Source organism: Mus caroli, unplaced genomic scaffold (genome assembly GCF_978045245.1).
Source record: "Mus caroli unplaced genomic scaffold, Mus_caroli_1 scaffold_8, whole genome shotgun sequence".
In the NCBI taxonomy this organism is placed as follows: domain Eukaryota; kingdom Metazoa; phylum Chordata; class Mammalia; order Rodentia; family Muridae; genus Mus; species Mus caroli.
Window position 1 is genome coordinate 23,931,815 of NW_028227263.1, and position 16,331 is coordinate 23,948,145.

General features: G+C 48.6%; 1 protein-coding gene across 2 annotated transcripts in view; it reads left to right on the forward strand.

The window, feature by feature from the left end:
• Cog7 (component of oligomeric golgi complex 7) overlaps positions 1 to 16,331 on the forward strand; it is a 60,416-nt gene that overhangs the window by 39,053 nt on the left and 5,032 nt on the right. Inside the window, exons 11-16 of one of the 2 annotated variants that reach the window (XM_029479879.2) lie at positions 2,413 to 2,478; positions 6,531 to 6,717; positions 7,882 to 8,022; positions 13,623 to 13,706; positions 14,967 to 15,081; positions 15,634 to 15,669. In XM_029479879.2, the coding sequence (XP_029335739.1) occupies positions 2,413 to 2,478; positions 6,531 to 6,717; positions 7,882 to 8,022; positions 13,623 to 13,706; positions 14,967 to 15,081; positions 15,634 to 15,669 (629 nt within the window). The remainder of the gene's footprint in view (positions 1 to 2,412; positions 2,479 to 6,530; positions 6,718 to 7,881; positions 8,023 to 13,622; positions 13,707 to 14,966; positions 15,082 to 15,633; positions 15,670 to 16,331) is intronic. The other variant, XM_021166756.3, reaches the window with a different exon arrangement.

Here is a 16,331-nt window from a genome sequence, read left to right on the forward strand (position 1 = left end):
CCTCTGTCTGTCTGTCTTGAGGCAGGGTCTCTTTGTGTAGCCTTGGCTATCCTGGAACTTGATGTGTAGACCAGGCTGGCCTCAATCACAGCAATTGGCCTGCCACTGCCTCCTGAGTGCTGGATCAAAAGTGGGTGTGAGCCTAAATTTAAGCAGCCAATAAACAAACAAACAAAAACCAATCATCTGCCAACAACAACAACAACTACCAAAAACTTTCTATAGCTTATAAAATATTTTTTATTAGCCGGGCGTGGTGGCGCATGCCTTTAATCCCAGCACTTGGGAGGCAGAGGCAGGCGGATTTCTGAGTTCGAGGCCAGCCTGGTCTACAAAGTGTGTTCCAGGACAGCCAGGGCTATACAGAGAAACCCTGTCTTGAAAAACCAAACTGCCCCCCCCCCCCCCCGTCCCCCCAAGTATATATTATTAAAATTTTAAAGATCCATTTATTTTTATTTATTTATTTATTTATTTATTATTATTTTTTTTTGAGACAGGGTTTCTCTGTGTAGCCCTGGCTGTCCTAGAACTCATTCTGTAGACCAGGCTGGCCTTGGACTCAGAAATCCACCTGCCTCTGCCTCCCAAGTGCTGGGATTAAAGGCGTGCGCCACCACTGCCCAGCTTATTTTTTTGTATATATTTGCATGTATGTGTCTGTGCACTCTATGTGCATGCAGTATCAGAGGAGGCCAGAAGAGGGCGTCAGACCTACTGGAATCAGAGTTAAGATGGTTGTTAGCCTTCACATGGGTGCTGGGAACTGAACTTTTATCCTCTTCAAGATCAGCAAGGGCTCTTAATCACTGAGCCATCTCTCCAGCCACTGTGAAATATTAAAAAAAAAAAAAGTCTTTACAAATTCCTTTTCTTTTTTAATGACAAACTCTTTTACATTTGGTATGAGGTCCCCTTTCCCCAACCTGTGGTTTCTTTTCTGAAGCTAAAGTATACAGCTATACTTTGGAGAGCACAGCTGAGCTGGTCTGTCCTGTTTGGGGTCTAAGAACCACATTCTCATCATATAAGAATGTCTTTGGAAAGGATCCTGCAGGAGTCAAGTGGCAGGCGTTGAGCTGACCCTCTTATGTTGTCAACAGCTACACTCCAAGGAGCTCATGTGACTTTGGCCACTTTTAGGCAGACATCCCATTGCCTGAGGAGTGCGGTCAGTAGGGTCTTGGGAAGGTTTGGCCCTGGTATATTCAGCTGAAAAGTCTCTGACCCATAGACACTGCCTACCATCGCAGCATTTAAAAGCATTTCAGATTACTTACTAGTATTAGTGGGCGCAAGTCAGATCTTTGCATTGCCTATAAAATTCAAAGCTGTGGCACACACCAGTCTGCACTGTCACAGAGATAATGGGGCTGGCAGCTGAAGTCTATGACTGGTGAGTCTAGAGAAACTTCTCTTTGCAAAACTGCTTTTTATGCATTTGCATTCCAGAGGCAAGCTGTCCTTCAGCTGATGCCCTTCATCCACTTACATGTCTTGCTTGACCCCTGGCCCCAATGCCTGGGTGTGGCACATGGCAACATCATGGCACATGCTGGCAGAGCTCAGCCAGCCACTGAAGGTCGTCAGGGTGAATCCAGGATCACCTAGGATCATCTTGGGTTGCCATCTCCTGGCCTCTGTTCTGGGCACTGTGTTTATGGGCTGGGATGCTAACTGCATCCTCTCTCCCATGGTGCCTTGGTATCCTGGGAAATCCTCTGCACACGGCTGTTGTGGTGCACCTGAGGCGAGTGGAATGTTTTACTTTCTCATAAACCTTTCTCATGATGGAATGCTCAGATACCCTGGTGATGACAGGCACTTTCAGAGAGAGTTAAAAGTTAACTAGACTTGAGATGTTTTGAATCTTTGTATTTGTCCCAGCATAATGGGACTGCTGTTGAAGGACCAGTAACTAAAGTCTGAGAGCTGGCATATTTCTTCAAAATGCAAAAGTTATGAAATGCAGATGTACCATTCACTCAGGCTTATCCCAGAGGCAAATGGGTTGGTCCTCATCCACCTTTCATGTGTGACAGGAAGACAGTTTTCTATGCAAATAGTAGCTGTCTAGTAGCTATTGAATAATGCATCTCTATTTCAGACTTTAGACATCGGGAGCTTCTAGCCACTTTTCTTAGTTAAAACCCAGTATTTTGGAACTGTAACACTGCTTGAGAGAGTGTTGGGCAGAAGTGTTAATCTCATGGAGGGCACCAGCAGGAGGAATCTGCACTCGCCTCTGACATTCACTACATTTCATGAAACATTTCAGGGAGGCAGTGTCAGAACCTAGTGCCACCAGAAGGAGCAAATAGTTAGAATTTTTATGAATGAGACTGTGTTTGTTCTGTAAGTGCCGGCATGCCAGGTAGTGCTTGAGCCTGAAGTTCCCTGTGTTCTGTTTAGGATCATAGCCACCTGTGGAGAGCTCTTGCGCCAGTGTGGGGACTTTGAGCAGCAACTGGCAAACAGGTAGGAGGGGGTCCTTGCTCTCCTTGCCTGTCATTCCCTGGGGTTCCTGGCTGGGAGGTATTTGCTCCAGTGTATGGGCAGACTGGAAGCCACAGGGCTCGAGGACTGTCTGTACCTAGATACAAGGTGTCATTACTGTCATCATTAAACATTTATTGAACACCTAAAAGGGCAAGGCCTATCCTACTTGGCAGTAGTCACATAAATCTGGTTAGATATGGAGGCGTCAGTCTGATGAGGAAATAGTACACCTTGTTTCCCAATTATATGTGGGTTAGGCTTCTACTTATGGTCAGTTATTGGGCTCAAAATAAATTTCCCCATAGAAAGCATGTTACAAGTGGTGACTAAGACCCTAAGACAAGCCCAGCGGATGGAGATTAACCCAGGCAGCCTTGCAGTCCAGGCCCTGGGTAAAATTCTGAGTGCCAAGGGGTGCAAGTCAAAGGAGAATTTTGGGGACTTGCTCTAAGAAAAACCTATTCTCCCCTCCTGCCTCTCCTCTAACGCTGCCAGTGCTTTTCCTGTGATCCAAGGTTGCACCATTCAGACACTTGCCTACCATGCTTCCCAGTTTCCTTATTCATCCATCCTTTAGGAGTTAAGAAGCCTGGTGCAGGGGTGGGTGGGGGGTGGGGGTGGTTGTTGTAAACTCTGTGTGTGTGCTTGTGTGTGTGTGTTTTAGGCAGGTCCTTAATATGTTCTATAGGCCCAGGGTGGTCTAGAACTCACTGTACAGACCAGGCTAGCCTTGAACTCACAGAGAGCCACTTGCCTCTACCTCCTAAGTGCTAGGGTTAGGATTAAAATCATACACTATCATGCCCAGCTGAGAGGTGTATTGATTTTAACTTTGTTGCCATTAGAATGTGAGTGTTGTTTCCACGCTTCCCTCTGTCACAGTGTCCTTACACTGACATTGCTCTAGGTATATTTGTTAGGCATCTCTCCTCTTCGGGACAGTAACTTTCCTTAATCTTTTGCCTTCCAAAGGGTGAGGAAGGCTCCGGTTAGGAAGGTAAATGAGGAGTGCCCGGCTATGGGATGAGCTTGTAGCTGCAGTTTGCAGCCTGGCGAGAAGCTGAAAGGCTGGCTCTGCTTCATCGAGAGACAAGACAGCCTCTGAAAGAGGTGATGTCATTCTGGAAACACTGAGCCTGGGGACAGTCACCATCTGTGTTCCATCTGGGCCACAGCTTGGTGTGTGGCAGGCACCCTGTAAAGCTTATCTTATCTCCCCATCTGTCTCGCCTTAGAACCCAGACTCTAGCAGAGCCACTCCCCAGGGGCAGGCACTGGGCAAGGCAGAGCAGCCACTCTGGATAAAACTGACATCAGCTGTCACTCTTAAGATCTTTTTGCAAAAGAGTTATGGGCTGTGTAAATCAGAGCTGGGTGTCACCTCTTGTCCTCAGTGACTTGGGTGAGATGCTATGGCTTCTCTTTACCTTCCTGGTGTTCTCCATGTTCCTATAAAACACTGGCACAAAAATCCCTGATATACAATGGTCCTTTTTGTGATGCTTTGGCTGCACTCTGATACATTAAGGAGAAAATATATTTTAAATTTTGGCCTTTTCTAGGCTAGCCTTGTTCAGGCCATGATCCTTTCTCACAACTCAGGGCGGCGGCAGCGGCAGCTAACCCACAGTTCTCCACCAGCCCCTCCTCTGTGATTGCTAAGCTAAGATCCCAGGTTAAGGAATTTAGGATGTCCTCCACTTAGGAGGGTTTATTGGATCTCAGCCCCATTGTAAGTCTAGGTATGCCTGCATTTTTAAGGTCCCCATAGAATACTTCAAATGAGAGTTGGGTTTCATTGTAAATGGACAGGCTTCCGAGCCTGAGGAGAGAGATTGCTTGTCCTGAAGGGAAACGAATTGAGGTGCTAGGTGAAATTATACCATTCCCTCCTCAGTGTACACCTGCTGCATGCTTCAGGTACAGTGGTACGTGTTAGCCCTTCCCATTAACTTCGGAGCTTGAGAGTCGGGACTGTACCTTTTCAGTATCCCCAGCTGAGCCACAGAGGCCGTTCCAGTACTGGGCAGTCAAGTCTTCATCTCACCGAGGCTAGGGACCTCACTGGGATGAGGTCACCTAGTGATGTCTGTACAGACATGAGGCTAAGATCAGATGCCATTAGTTCTTTGGAGTTAGAATTGTGCTTAGCTGGACACTTTAAACTCGTCTTTGCTACAGAAAGCGTTTCTAGCATGCCTTGTTTTCTTTATGGCAAGCTGACACGGGGAGGCTGGGTTCCCCAAGTGTGGCCTCTGATCCTTCACAAACAGCTGTTAAACTCTGTTGTGTGTCAGGCACTGTGCTGGGAGCTGGGGCTGGGTGATGAAGCCACTTTGTTCTGTCCTCACATCTGCAGGAGACTTGAGAGAACCTGTGGTAGGTGCAAGGCAGAGGCAGGAGGTTGCAAGCAGGGAAGGGACAAGTGCTCTGAGGGAAGGGGAGCCTGAGGACCACCAGGGGACACACTCAGGTTGGAGTGAGAGTGAGCCTGTGATGTGTGTGTGTGATGTGTGTGTGTGGGGGGGGGGCAGTGGATGAGCAGAGACAACGTGAGGCTGTGAGGGGTCGGCCCTGACTACCAGGCTTCTGCATGGTTTAGTTCTATTCTGGAGAGTTGAGGTCGCTCCTAGAAAAGAAGCGTCAGACTTGCCTTTTAGAAAGACTGCTCTGTTAGCTAGGTGGATGAGGTGGAGTGAGGAAGGATGGGGAGAGAAGACAGAGTGCTTCTTCAATCCAGATCTGGCAGTGAAGTCCAAGGGAGGTAGTCAGGGATGGGCCTCAGATAGATAAAAAAGCAACCAGATGGCTGGTGGGCTTAAGCTACTGTCTTGAGGCTCTGGCGGAGGTAGGAGCAGCTTGAACATGTCGGGGTTTCTGAGGAAGCCCCCATCTGCAGTGCTGCCCAGCAAGCTGTGGGGACTGCTTTACGGGTTGTTTCTTCTCTTTCCCTTTTATTTTTGAGACAGGGTCTCGCATATCCCTGGCTGGCCTGTAGCTAGCTCCACCAAGGTCTGTCTCTAGGTACTGAGATTAAAGGTGTGCATCACCATGCTTGGTTTAGTTTCTTTTTTTTGAGATAGGGTCCAGGCTTGCTTCAAACTTGTAATCTTCCTGCCTTACCCTCCTGACTGCTGGGATTTCAGCTATTTGCTACCTTGCTTAGCTCAAGGGCTTGGTTTTTGTTTTGTTTTGTTTTGTTTTGTTTTGTTTTTAAATAAATGGATGTGATCTAAAACTTGGCTTGTCCAAAGCAATTGCTTTCATAAGAAACATTCGAAAGGGAGAGCGGGGGACTTAGCTGCATTGGGGTTGTCACGGGCCTTCTCTTTTCCCACAATTGTGGACACTTTCAAGTATGGAGGCTGAAGGTCAGAGTGGGCCGAGGGAGAAGAGTGTTTCTAGCATCGGGCCTTGTCGGTGAAGACTCAACTCCGCAGCAGGACTACAGGTGGATTATCACGGAGAAGCTCACCGAGACATCTTCCCTTCTTGAAAACTCTGAAAAGTGCCAGCCTCTCTCAATAGATCTCTTGTAGCATCCAAGCCACAAAAATAAACTTTGTGGTGTGGTAGTGAATAGCAGCATTGTAGTGCAGTGTGCGGGTAAGGTTTGTGCTGAGGAGAAATAGACTTGCAGTTCGTCAGGGGCTCACCCAGGCCTTTGACACTTCCCCTCCGTGTCACCTGTGGAGTGAGGACGGGAACAGTGTCCCAGATGGCAGCAGCTAAGTGGGCAGACTCAGCAGCTAAGTGCTGCTGCCCTGGGCAGGCTATCTGCCATAGCAACAGTGTCTTCTGGTGGCACGAGTGAGCTAAAGTTGACTTTTAGTGTTAACTCTGCTTTCTTTTGTGCACCTGAGGCCCAGATCATTCCTAAATGAGAGAGGATGTCTTCATTTCCTTCCAGAGCAGACCTGGATTGTGTCTACCTCATGAGGGTGTCCTACATTTAGGAAGAGCCATTAGAGTACTCTGAGAGAGCTCAGTGCAGCTGGCTCAGGGCATGATGTTCACCCCTTTCCTTTCAGGATCCTGTCCACAGCGGGGAAGTATCTGTCTGACTCCTACAGCCCTCGGAGCCTGGCAGGTTTTCAGGATAGCATCTTGACAGACAAGAAGAGCCCTGCCAAGAACCCATGGCAGGAATATAATTACCTCCAGAAAGATAACCCTGCTGAATATTCCAGTTTAATGGAAATACTTTATACCCTCAAGGTATGAGACCAGACCAGCGGCATTCTTACAAATGAAAGCTTTCCCTTGTCACTCACTCTCCCCTGGTGCCAGGTTTTCTGGCTCCGTTTGCAGCCCTGCCGTCATCCCTCTGTCTCCTGTATGTAAGGTTTTAAGAAGCTGGGTTGGAACTCGCTGAGATAAGGCTAGGAGTTGGGTGGACGGTCTCTTTATGGATGAAAACCAGTCTTGAGAACAGTCCAGTAAGTTTGCTGTATCTCAGTTCAGAGACAAACTTGTCTATGACACTATGGCAGTGGGGGGGGGGGTCCCCTCCTGGCTAGTCTTTGAAGCTGACCTTGCCTTTGAGTTTTAGGCTCCCTGGGTTCAGGGCCAAGAGGACTTCCCAGCAAGTGGAGTGAGTCACCTAAGCTCCTAGGCATGGCCCACAGGTTGTAAGAGGTCTGGGGGCATCTGGTTCAGAATGCTTTCCCATTGGAGATGGATCTTCAGCTCTTCTGATGGGTGCAGTGCTCTGGGGGTGAGCTGTGCACTGAGGCCCTCAGGATGTCTCCCCAAAGTCTCCCCGACTCTGCACCTTGGCCCACCACTAGCTGCTGCATTTGCACTTGACAAACACACTTCTTAGAGCAATTCTGTAAGCTCATTCATCCATGCTTCTGAGGTTAAGTTAAACCAACTCTGTTTATCTTTATTGCTAATCTGATTTATGTCTGTTGTAATCGGTCCATTTATAATCACAAGAACTAAGGTTACATTTTCCATCCCCGTATTTTCTCAGGCTGTGTGGATTCCCGGGACTCACACAGGTCATACATACTCTGGCTTTCAGCCAAGGGCAACTGGCCCAACCCCTCTGGGAATCCGCGCTCTGTCCATCATTCGTGTTTAGATGTGAGGCCATGGCTCTTTCCCTCTTCCTCAGTCCCCAAGGGATGGTCACAAGTTAGGTTTTCCCAAATTACAAATCCATAAACTCATATTGGGGCAGAGTCACATGGAAGGTGACGTCACCCCTCACGGGTTCAGTGTTTTGGAGCTTGTGAATCTGTCTGCTAGCCTTTTCCCAGGTCAGGTTTGGGGACCACTGTTGTAGAAACTGTCCACTTAGCAATCTTTCAGTACTTTTAACTAGATGATGACCTCGTTTGGGGGCTTACCTGCCTTTGCCTTTCCCTGTCTCAGGAGAAGGGCTCCAGTAACCACAACCTGCTGTCTGCGTCACGCACAGCCCTGACCCGGCTGAACCAGCAGGCCCACCAGCTGGCTTTCGACTCGGTCTTCCTGCGCATCAAACAGCAGCTGCTGCTCGTTTCCAGGATGGATGTGAGTTCCCTCCGACTGCAATGTCTGTTCTCCCAGGTCCCTTATATTCTCAGCCCAGGACAGGATCTTGTCCCTGCCTGCCATGAGACGCAGGAGCAAACAGCCCTGCCATTGAGGGCAGCAGAGTCACTTGGTCATTGCAGTCTCTGGCATAGCCTAAGTGAGCTCCATTTCATAAGACAATGCTGATAGCAATGGTGGCTCTCATTATCTGAGACAGTGTCTTACTAGGTAGCTCAGGCTGGCAGGAATCTCACCATCCCCTTCCTCAGTGTCCAAGTGCTGTGATTGTACTGTATATTCTGTCACACCCCACTTTCTGAAGACAGTCAGTATTGCTTGTTACCTTTCCTGCCATTTCAAGGAGTCAGAGAGGTATGTGCTGCTCTGACGCCCTGACAGTTGTGGTCCTTGAGCAGGAGCGTGCCTCATGTGCCTTGGTCCCATATGGGATTTGGAGGGGGCTCTGCCTCGTTCACTTGCACGAGGGCTCTATTGTGCTGGCATGCTGAGGCTATAGGCCGCACACCCAGCGCAGTGCTGCCACTGTCTCCTGGTATCATTCTGTCTGCCTGTCTCAGAGTTGGCTCACACACCCTTGCCTGGTGGCCTCCTCCTCTCCCTGCTTGTCCCAGTTGCTTTTGGAGGAGCTGTTGAGAGCAGTCACATCTGCTCCGCTTCCCTGTCTGTCCTTGGTTCAGTTCGCCTTGCTCCCCCTTAGGTTGCCAACCTGGTCAGTTTTCTCCCCGGCTCCCCAAGTCTGTTTAAGTTCTGCTTTTGTAGGAGAAAGTTGTTTGGGAAAGACCCAGCTCCATGCTTCTTATAGGGCACAGGTCCTTTAAGGACAAGAGCTCTTGTGGTATAATTATAAGACCTTGGTTTCTACTGTCCTCTACATCGTACATGAAGAGCTGCATAGCCTGTATAGCCTAGGTCAAGTCTCAGGCCCTTTCTGGCTCTAAAAATCTCTGTCCATAAAATGGCTGTTTTATAAACTGTGGTTTTGGCGTTGATTCCTCCCTGGGACTCTGATTTCCCTCTGTGAGTTGCTGTGAGGTCTGCTGTAGCTGGAGTTTGTACTTCTAGCACGGAGGGCTCAGAGAGCTGCATCAGAGAGGATGTGGGCCCACCTACTCAGTGCCTGCTTCCTCTGCCTTCTGTGAGCCATGTGGATACAGTAGTTTCCATCCTGTGGATAGTGTGTGGCAGATTTTAGCACAGCATGGCCACAGTGGATGGGGTGGTTTTGTTTGGTTGGTTTGAGTGTGGTTTTATTTTCTTGAGACAGGGTTTCTCTGTTGTAGCCCTGGCTGTTCTGAAACTTGCTCTGTAGACCAGGCTGGCCTCAAACTCACAGAGATCTGCCTGCCTCTGCCTCCAAGTGCTAGGATTAAAAACATGCACCACTACTGCCCACACAGACTTTAAGAAATTATACTTTTTTTCCTCTTCTGTGAATCTGCATTCTGATATGTACATTATAAATATAGATGTATAATATATATATCAGATATAGATCAGATGGAGCAGGTATATACACATATATGTACATATACCAAAATAAATATATAAATATTCATATTTACATAAATATTTGAAATGTATTTTTATTTTATGTGTATAAATGTGTGTGTGTGCACGTGCACACGTGCACATGTACCGTGTGTGACGTTCCCACAGAGGCCGGAAGAGGGCATTGGATCCCCTGGAACTGGAGTTACAGATGGTTATGAGCCACTCACTATGTGGGTACTGGGAACTGAACCTAGGTCCTGTGTAAGAGCAGCCAGTGCTCTTGACTACCAGGCCATCTCCATCTCTGCAGGGCCCCCACTGTACTTGAGATGGTGTCTTCAGCTAATCTCAGACTGTCTAAGCTCCTAAACCTGAGGCTGCAGGCATGCACCTGGACTTGCACTATATGTGTTGTCTTTACAAGACTGGTACACAAACTTTTGATCCTATTAGCGTGGTTCATAGCCCAGTTGCTGGGATCCGTGCCTTTTGTTCATGCTGGAACACTGAGATAGACCAGGGTAGCCTGGAGGTTAGAAGGACTTGTGTGAGAGCCAGTGTCCAGCACACAATACAAAGGCAAACACTCGGGCTTGGAGGATTTGAAAATAAAACCCAAGTCACTGGTGTTTGTGTTGAACGTTTGCTGGTAAATTGTATTGCGCCTTTGTATTTTAAGACTATTAACCAACACTATATTCAATTCAGAATAGATTATTGACGTTTTTCTGTGTTACCTGCTGACAGATGAGTAGAAAAGCCCTTTTGAAGGGCAGTTTAAATAAGTCTAGAACAATTAAGAAATAATCTACACCATTTCCGTGTTGCCCTCCTCAAGTGAGCCTTTCCCGCCTGCGGTCTAAGTCCTTCCCAGCTCAGGCCATTCTATCTTGACCCCTTTCCAAACTTTCCAGCTCCCTCCCCCTCCCTTCTGGGCCTGCCTCTGCTCTCTGAGGCTCTTTCTGCTTCCCCTCAGAAGCCTTTCTCAGGCCTCTTGAGGGATGGCAGCGACGATGGTCTTTGCTGTATGTCATTTCTCACCCCTGCCCTGCTCCACAGTGTTGCTTCTGGACCTTCTCCTTCATGACCACAGCTTCCTGCTTCAGGTTTCCACCATCTCTGGGATGTTTTTAATCCCTTTGCTCACTCCAGTCTCCCCCAGAGAGCTGGCTGCATACAGTTTCATAGAGCACTGCCCTGATATCATCTCTCAGCCTTCCTATGTTCCCCAGGGCCTCTGTGTGTGTATGTGTGTGTGTGTTTACTTTCTGAGACAAGATCTCATTATGTAGCCCTGACTGGCTTGGAACTATTATGTAGACCAGGCTAGCCTCAGACTCATAGAGACCTGCTTCCTAAGTGCTGGTATTCAAGGTGTGTGCCACCGTGTTTGGCTTTGAGAGTCTGCTTTTAAAGGCTTTTTATTACAGGAATTCTTTTCTATGCAGAGTAGAGAGAGGAGGATGGGAGCTCATTTCATCTCCATGATGAGCAGCTCTGGAGCACCCTGCTTTATCTAAAATAAGGGCTCTAGGAAGGACATTATTATTATTTTATTAATAAAAGGATATTAATAATATTGTTATTGTGTGTGTGTGCATGTATGTGTGTGTGTGTGATGTATGTGCAGGCACGTGTATGCTGCAGTCTGTATGTTGAGGCTAGAGAACAGCTTTGTGGAGTCAGTTCTTTCCCTCCACCTTTATGTGAGTCCCAGCAGTCAAGCTCAGGCTTGGCTTGGGTGGCAAGCACGTTACTTGTTGAGCCTTCTCTCTGCCCCCTAGAGTAATTTCTCAACATCACTCATCTGTGTTCTGAGTTTCTCTTGTCTTGTAGATGACACTATTTGGATCAGGACCCAGGACCCTGCACAGTGAGACTCTCTTCCATTTTTCCTCCTCCCTCGTTTCTCTTTCGCTCTTTACCTTCCCTGCGGTCCTCTTCCTGACCACCCTACCTTCTCCTAGAAAGCTATTTGTTGACTAAGGTACCTGTTCCTAGGCTGGTGTATGAAGTTGTTCATTCTCTTGTCATCCTTACTTCTGCAACTCCACACTTGCCTACATCCTGTGTCTCATCCATTCCCTGACCTCTTGTACCCCTGAACTCTTGCATCTCACTCACAGCACTCTCTATGCCAGCCTTCTCTGTGAACACGAGAGAGAGAGAGAGAGAGAGAGAGAGAGAGAGAGAGAGAGAGAGAGAGAGAGAGAGAGAGAGAGAGCGCAGAAAGCAGGCTGAGGGGATGGGGTAGGGAGGGGCAGGGCGTCCAGCCATCTTGCTCCCTTGGTAGCGTCTGAGAACAAGGGCGGAGACTAGTGTGAGACACTGAGCATCATGGGTACTAGGTAAGTGTCTAGTCAGCATTCTGCTGCTGTGAAGACACACTATGACCAAGGCAACGCTTATAAAAGAAAGTATTTAACTGGGGCTGGCTTATGGTTTCAGAGATTCAGTTAATATCATCGTGGTAGGGAGTAAGGAGGCCTGCAGGCAGGCACAGCTCTGGAGCAGTGGCTGAGAGCTTTGCATCCTGATCCCCAGGCAACAGGCAAAGAGCTGCTGGGCCTGGCACTGGCTTTTGAAACCTTAAAAATCCACCCGCAATGGCACACTTCTTTCAACAAAGCCCCGCCTTCTAATTCTTTTCAAGCAGTTCACCAACTTGGATTAAATATGCAAGTATGTGAGTTTATGGGGGCCATTCTCACTTGAACCGCTACAGTAAGTGTGCGTGGGCGGAGTGTCCCTTAAAGTGGACTTGGAGCAGTGGCTGTGGGAATATCGATAGAGGGCTTTCCTGGCATTTGTGAAGCTTTGGGTTCAGTCTCCACCGCCACATGATCATGTATTTACAAACCAAGTACTTGGGAGGACCAGGACCTGTTCAGGGTCATCCTTGGCTACCTGGTGAATTTAAGGCCAGCCTGGGATTTATGAGGTCCCATCTCAAACAAACAAACAAACAAACAAACAAACAAAGCCAAGCAGATGGGAAAGAGTTGGGATGAGTGAGATACTCGAATAAAAAGGTTCTCAAACAAGGACAGGGAATCTAGAAAATGAGAAAGGGTAAGGCAGAGAAGAAAAGAGCCAGTACCCTTCAAAGAAACAGAAAGTAGATGGAGCTGGCAGTTAGGCATAGAGGCTTGCTGAAGCTTAGCCTGGGCCAAGAGCCCTGGGGTAGCTTTGTCATTCCATTCCGGGAATGCTACTTAAAGGATCAGGCAACCGGATCAGGCACCAGGTGGCTGCTGAGAGCAGTCACACTGTGACCTCAATGGTTACTCCTGGAGGCCAGCCAGAAAGGGCCCAGTTCTCCAGGGAGGAATCGAGAAGCTGGGTTTCTCTGAAAGGCGTGTCAAGATGAGGCTGTGGGCACATGTGTGCTGACGGGGGACCGACCTGCCTACAGGTTGCCAGGAAGCGCCTGCAGTAGTGTGGGAGCCGTTCCCTGAAACCTCAAGTAGCAAGAGCTGCATGGGTCCTGAGGCTGTCCCCTTACAGAGGGCCACCTGACAGGTGGGACAGTTGTTCAGGTGTCATCCAAGTCCTGGGTTAGCCCAGAGCTGCATGGAGAAGGCTGCACATCCTCACTTGAGGCAGGGCAGCTGCAGTGAGTGAGGCTGGGCTGTTCTGTGCTCCCTCCCAAGAGGAGCAGTTTTCATGCATTCTCTGAGAAAGAGCAGAGGTTCCCAGCCACTTTAGAGTTCCAAAGGCCAAGGTTAGTGAAGCCACGGCTTTTGCATGGTGACCCCATCATATAAGCACAGACCACGGGCTGTCAAACTCATTCTGTGTTCCTAGCATGATAAACAGAAGTCATCAGTGTCTATCTGGTAGTTGTGCTGAGAAGGTAAATGCTCCTCTGTGGGCTGGGAGATAGACGTTTGCACCTTATAGTGGACTTCCAGGACATTCAAAGAGATGTCCCTGGCCTGCTGAGTGGCATTAGGCCTCCAGATGAGCTCTGTCCATGGATGCCTGTGCCAGGAAGGGCCACACAGCTCTCCGAGCTATCCCGGTGTACCTTCTGGGACTGTCCAGTAGCGTGTCGCTGATTGCTTCTCCTCATCTCCTTCCAGAGCTGGAACACAGCCGGCATTGGTGAAACCCTGACAGACGATCTGCCTGCCTTCAGCCTCACACCTCTGGAGTACATCAGCAACGTAAGAGAGCTTGGGTGTGCTCCAAGGTGGTCTCTGCATGTCACAGCTCACCTTGTTCTCTGATTCCCTTCTGGAAGCCACTATCTGGTTTGTGCTGCGTGGCCCTGGTTTGGGATAGTCTTCATTCAGGTCCAGGCAAATGCAGCAGAGCCACTAGCTACTTGAGATGCTAGGATACTGCTGCACCTGCCCTACTCTTCCAGTGTCAGTTGTGACAGAAGGAAGTGCCTGGAATGGACGCGGGTAGCATGGTGTCTCTCTGGTCTGCTTGTGACAAATGCTGTATGAGCTGTGTTATTCTGTACCAGCCAAGATGATTCTGCTGGCCTTGTTTTCTAGTGTGTGAAAGTTACAATGTAATTTTCTCCCTAGACTATAGTTATGCATGGCAGCTTCCAAATATAGTTCCTTCTTTCTCCAGGCTAAGTTGTCTTTCAGAGAGAGAGAAGCAGGAAACAGAACCTGGTGCAAGATCAAGAAAGGACTTGAGTGAACGTCTAACATTAGCACCTTCCTGGGCTCTTGTCTGTGGGCAGCAGTGAGAACTGAACTTACACAGTGCTTTTAGTCTTTGGTACCCTCTGTCTCATTGAAGTAGGCGGGGCTAGACACATTTCAGGACATTGTAGCCAATGCAGAGAAGGATGGATGAATCTGCAGGGTGGAACAGGCCTCAATAGTGTGTGTGTGTGTGTGTGTGTGTGTGTCTGTGTGTGTCTGTGTCTGTGTCTGTGTGTGTCCCTGTGTCTGTCTCTGCATATCTGTGTGTGTGTGTGTCTGTGTGTGTCCCTGTGTCTGTCTCTGCATATCTGTGTGTATTTCTCTCTCTCTCTCTGTATGTATGTATGTATGTATGTATGTATGTATGTATGTAAAGGAAAGTGTGCATGTGGATACCAGCTAGCCACCTTGTTTTTGAGACAGTCTCTAACTGGGACCTGGCGCTCCCTGATTGAGCTAGTCTGACTGGTTAACAGGCTCCAGGATCCATCTGTCTGTTTCCTCAGCCCTGGGGTTATAGGCATGCACCACTATAACTGCCTTTTCACATGGCTGCTGGGGGAAGAACTTGGGGTCCCTCAGGCTTGTGCTGCAGTAAGCTCTCCCCAGCCTCTTACTGTTTCTGAAGTGTTTCTGTAACGAGCATCACCTCACACAGGGGCAACCCCAGGCTTAGCAGTTTTGTTTCTCATAAACGAACTTTTCGAGCAATTACCTTGGTTGTCAGTGTCGGGCTGAGAGTGCTGTCTTTTGTTTCAGATTGGGCAGTACATCATGTCCCTGCCCCTGAATCTTGAGCCATTTGTGACTCAAGAGGACTCTGCATTAGAGTTGGCCTTGCATGCTGGGAAGCTGCCATTCCCTCCTGAGCAAGGTAAGAGGACCAGGGAGCCGTAGCGCTGCTGCTGTCCAGGGAGGGAGCAGTGCGTGCCTGCCATATAGGGCTTGAAAGATCCATCACCAATACTTCAGCTGTAGATCACTCTAAACTCCCAGTGCTGTAGTTGTCAAATACAGAATAGAGAAGGTGGCTCATGCCTATAATCCCAGCAAGTGGGAGGCTGAGGCAGGGGGACCACTGTAAGCATGAGCCAGCCTGGGCTGCATGGTAAGTTGTAGACCAACCTGGACTATAGAACAAAATCCTCCTCCCAAAAAATTAGTCAAAAGAAAACAAAATCAAACAGAAACTACATCTACAGGTACCTTATAATGGAAACTAGGGAAGACTGAGTGCCCTGTCTCAGGAACTTGAGCAGGGATGAGGTCCGGCCAGGATTAGGGAAAGAGCTGTCTTACTTTGCTGTGCACAGAGTGCACTGGGAACCAGCAGAGTCCTGCAGGGAGCTCACAGACTCACAGCTAGGGAGGCAGAGGCGAAAGCATCCTGGGGTCTTGGCAACTAGTGGTTACTGTGTATTCACAGGGATGTGCGCCCCTCCTGCTCTCTGGGAGCTGGCAGGTAAGCTAGTAATGGTGTGCCGGTCCTCATAAGCAGCTTCTCGAGTGTGTCCTGTGCTGATGCCTCTGCCTGCAGCTCGCTGCTGCTTCCACGTGTCCCTCCGTCTCTAAACTGATAAAGCAAACATGCCGTCACCTGACTGCTTCCTTTTACTTGCTGTTTGGGCCTGACATTGTTGAGCAGGGGACACATACTTGCTGATCAAAAAAATCATCTTACCTTCTCATACTGAATTTGTTTTTCTGAGTGCGGTATATAAAAGATTCAGCTCCTCCTGTGGAGTAGCACAGTGAAGATAAGATCACTCTGGAAGCTTAAGTCAAACTTCAGGTGTCTCGTCTCACAGATGCTGTAGTGTGTGTGGCTGCTAAGGACCGAAAGCTGCTTCAGCTTCCTTGAGAAGAAAGAGGTGCTGCTGTGTGTGCTGCCTGCTGTGTTGCATCAGGAAGAGCTTGGTGTCTTGTTCTCTCAGCATATGGAGGGATGTCCACATATCACATGCTCGCCTCACAGATGTTTGCTAATCATTTACTAAGTGTGGGCAGCTAGGGTGGCTTCACCAGAGTAGATGTCAACAGCACTTACAAATACAACAGTGTCAACATTACTCCAGATAGTTTTGTTGTTGTTGTTGTTTAGACAGGGCTCATGTAGCCCAGTCT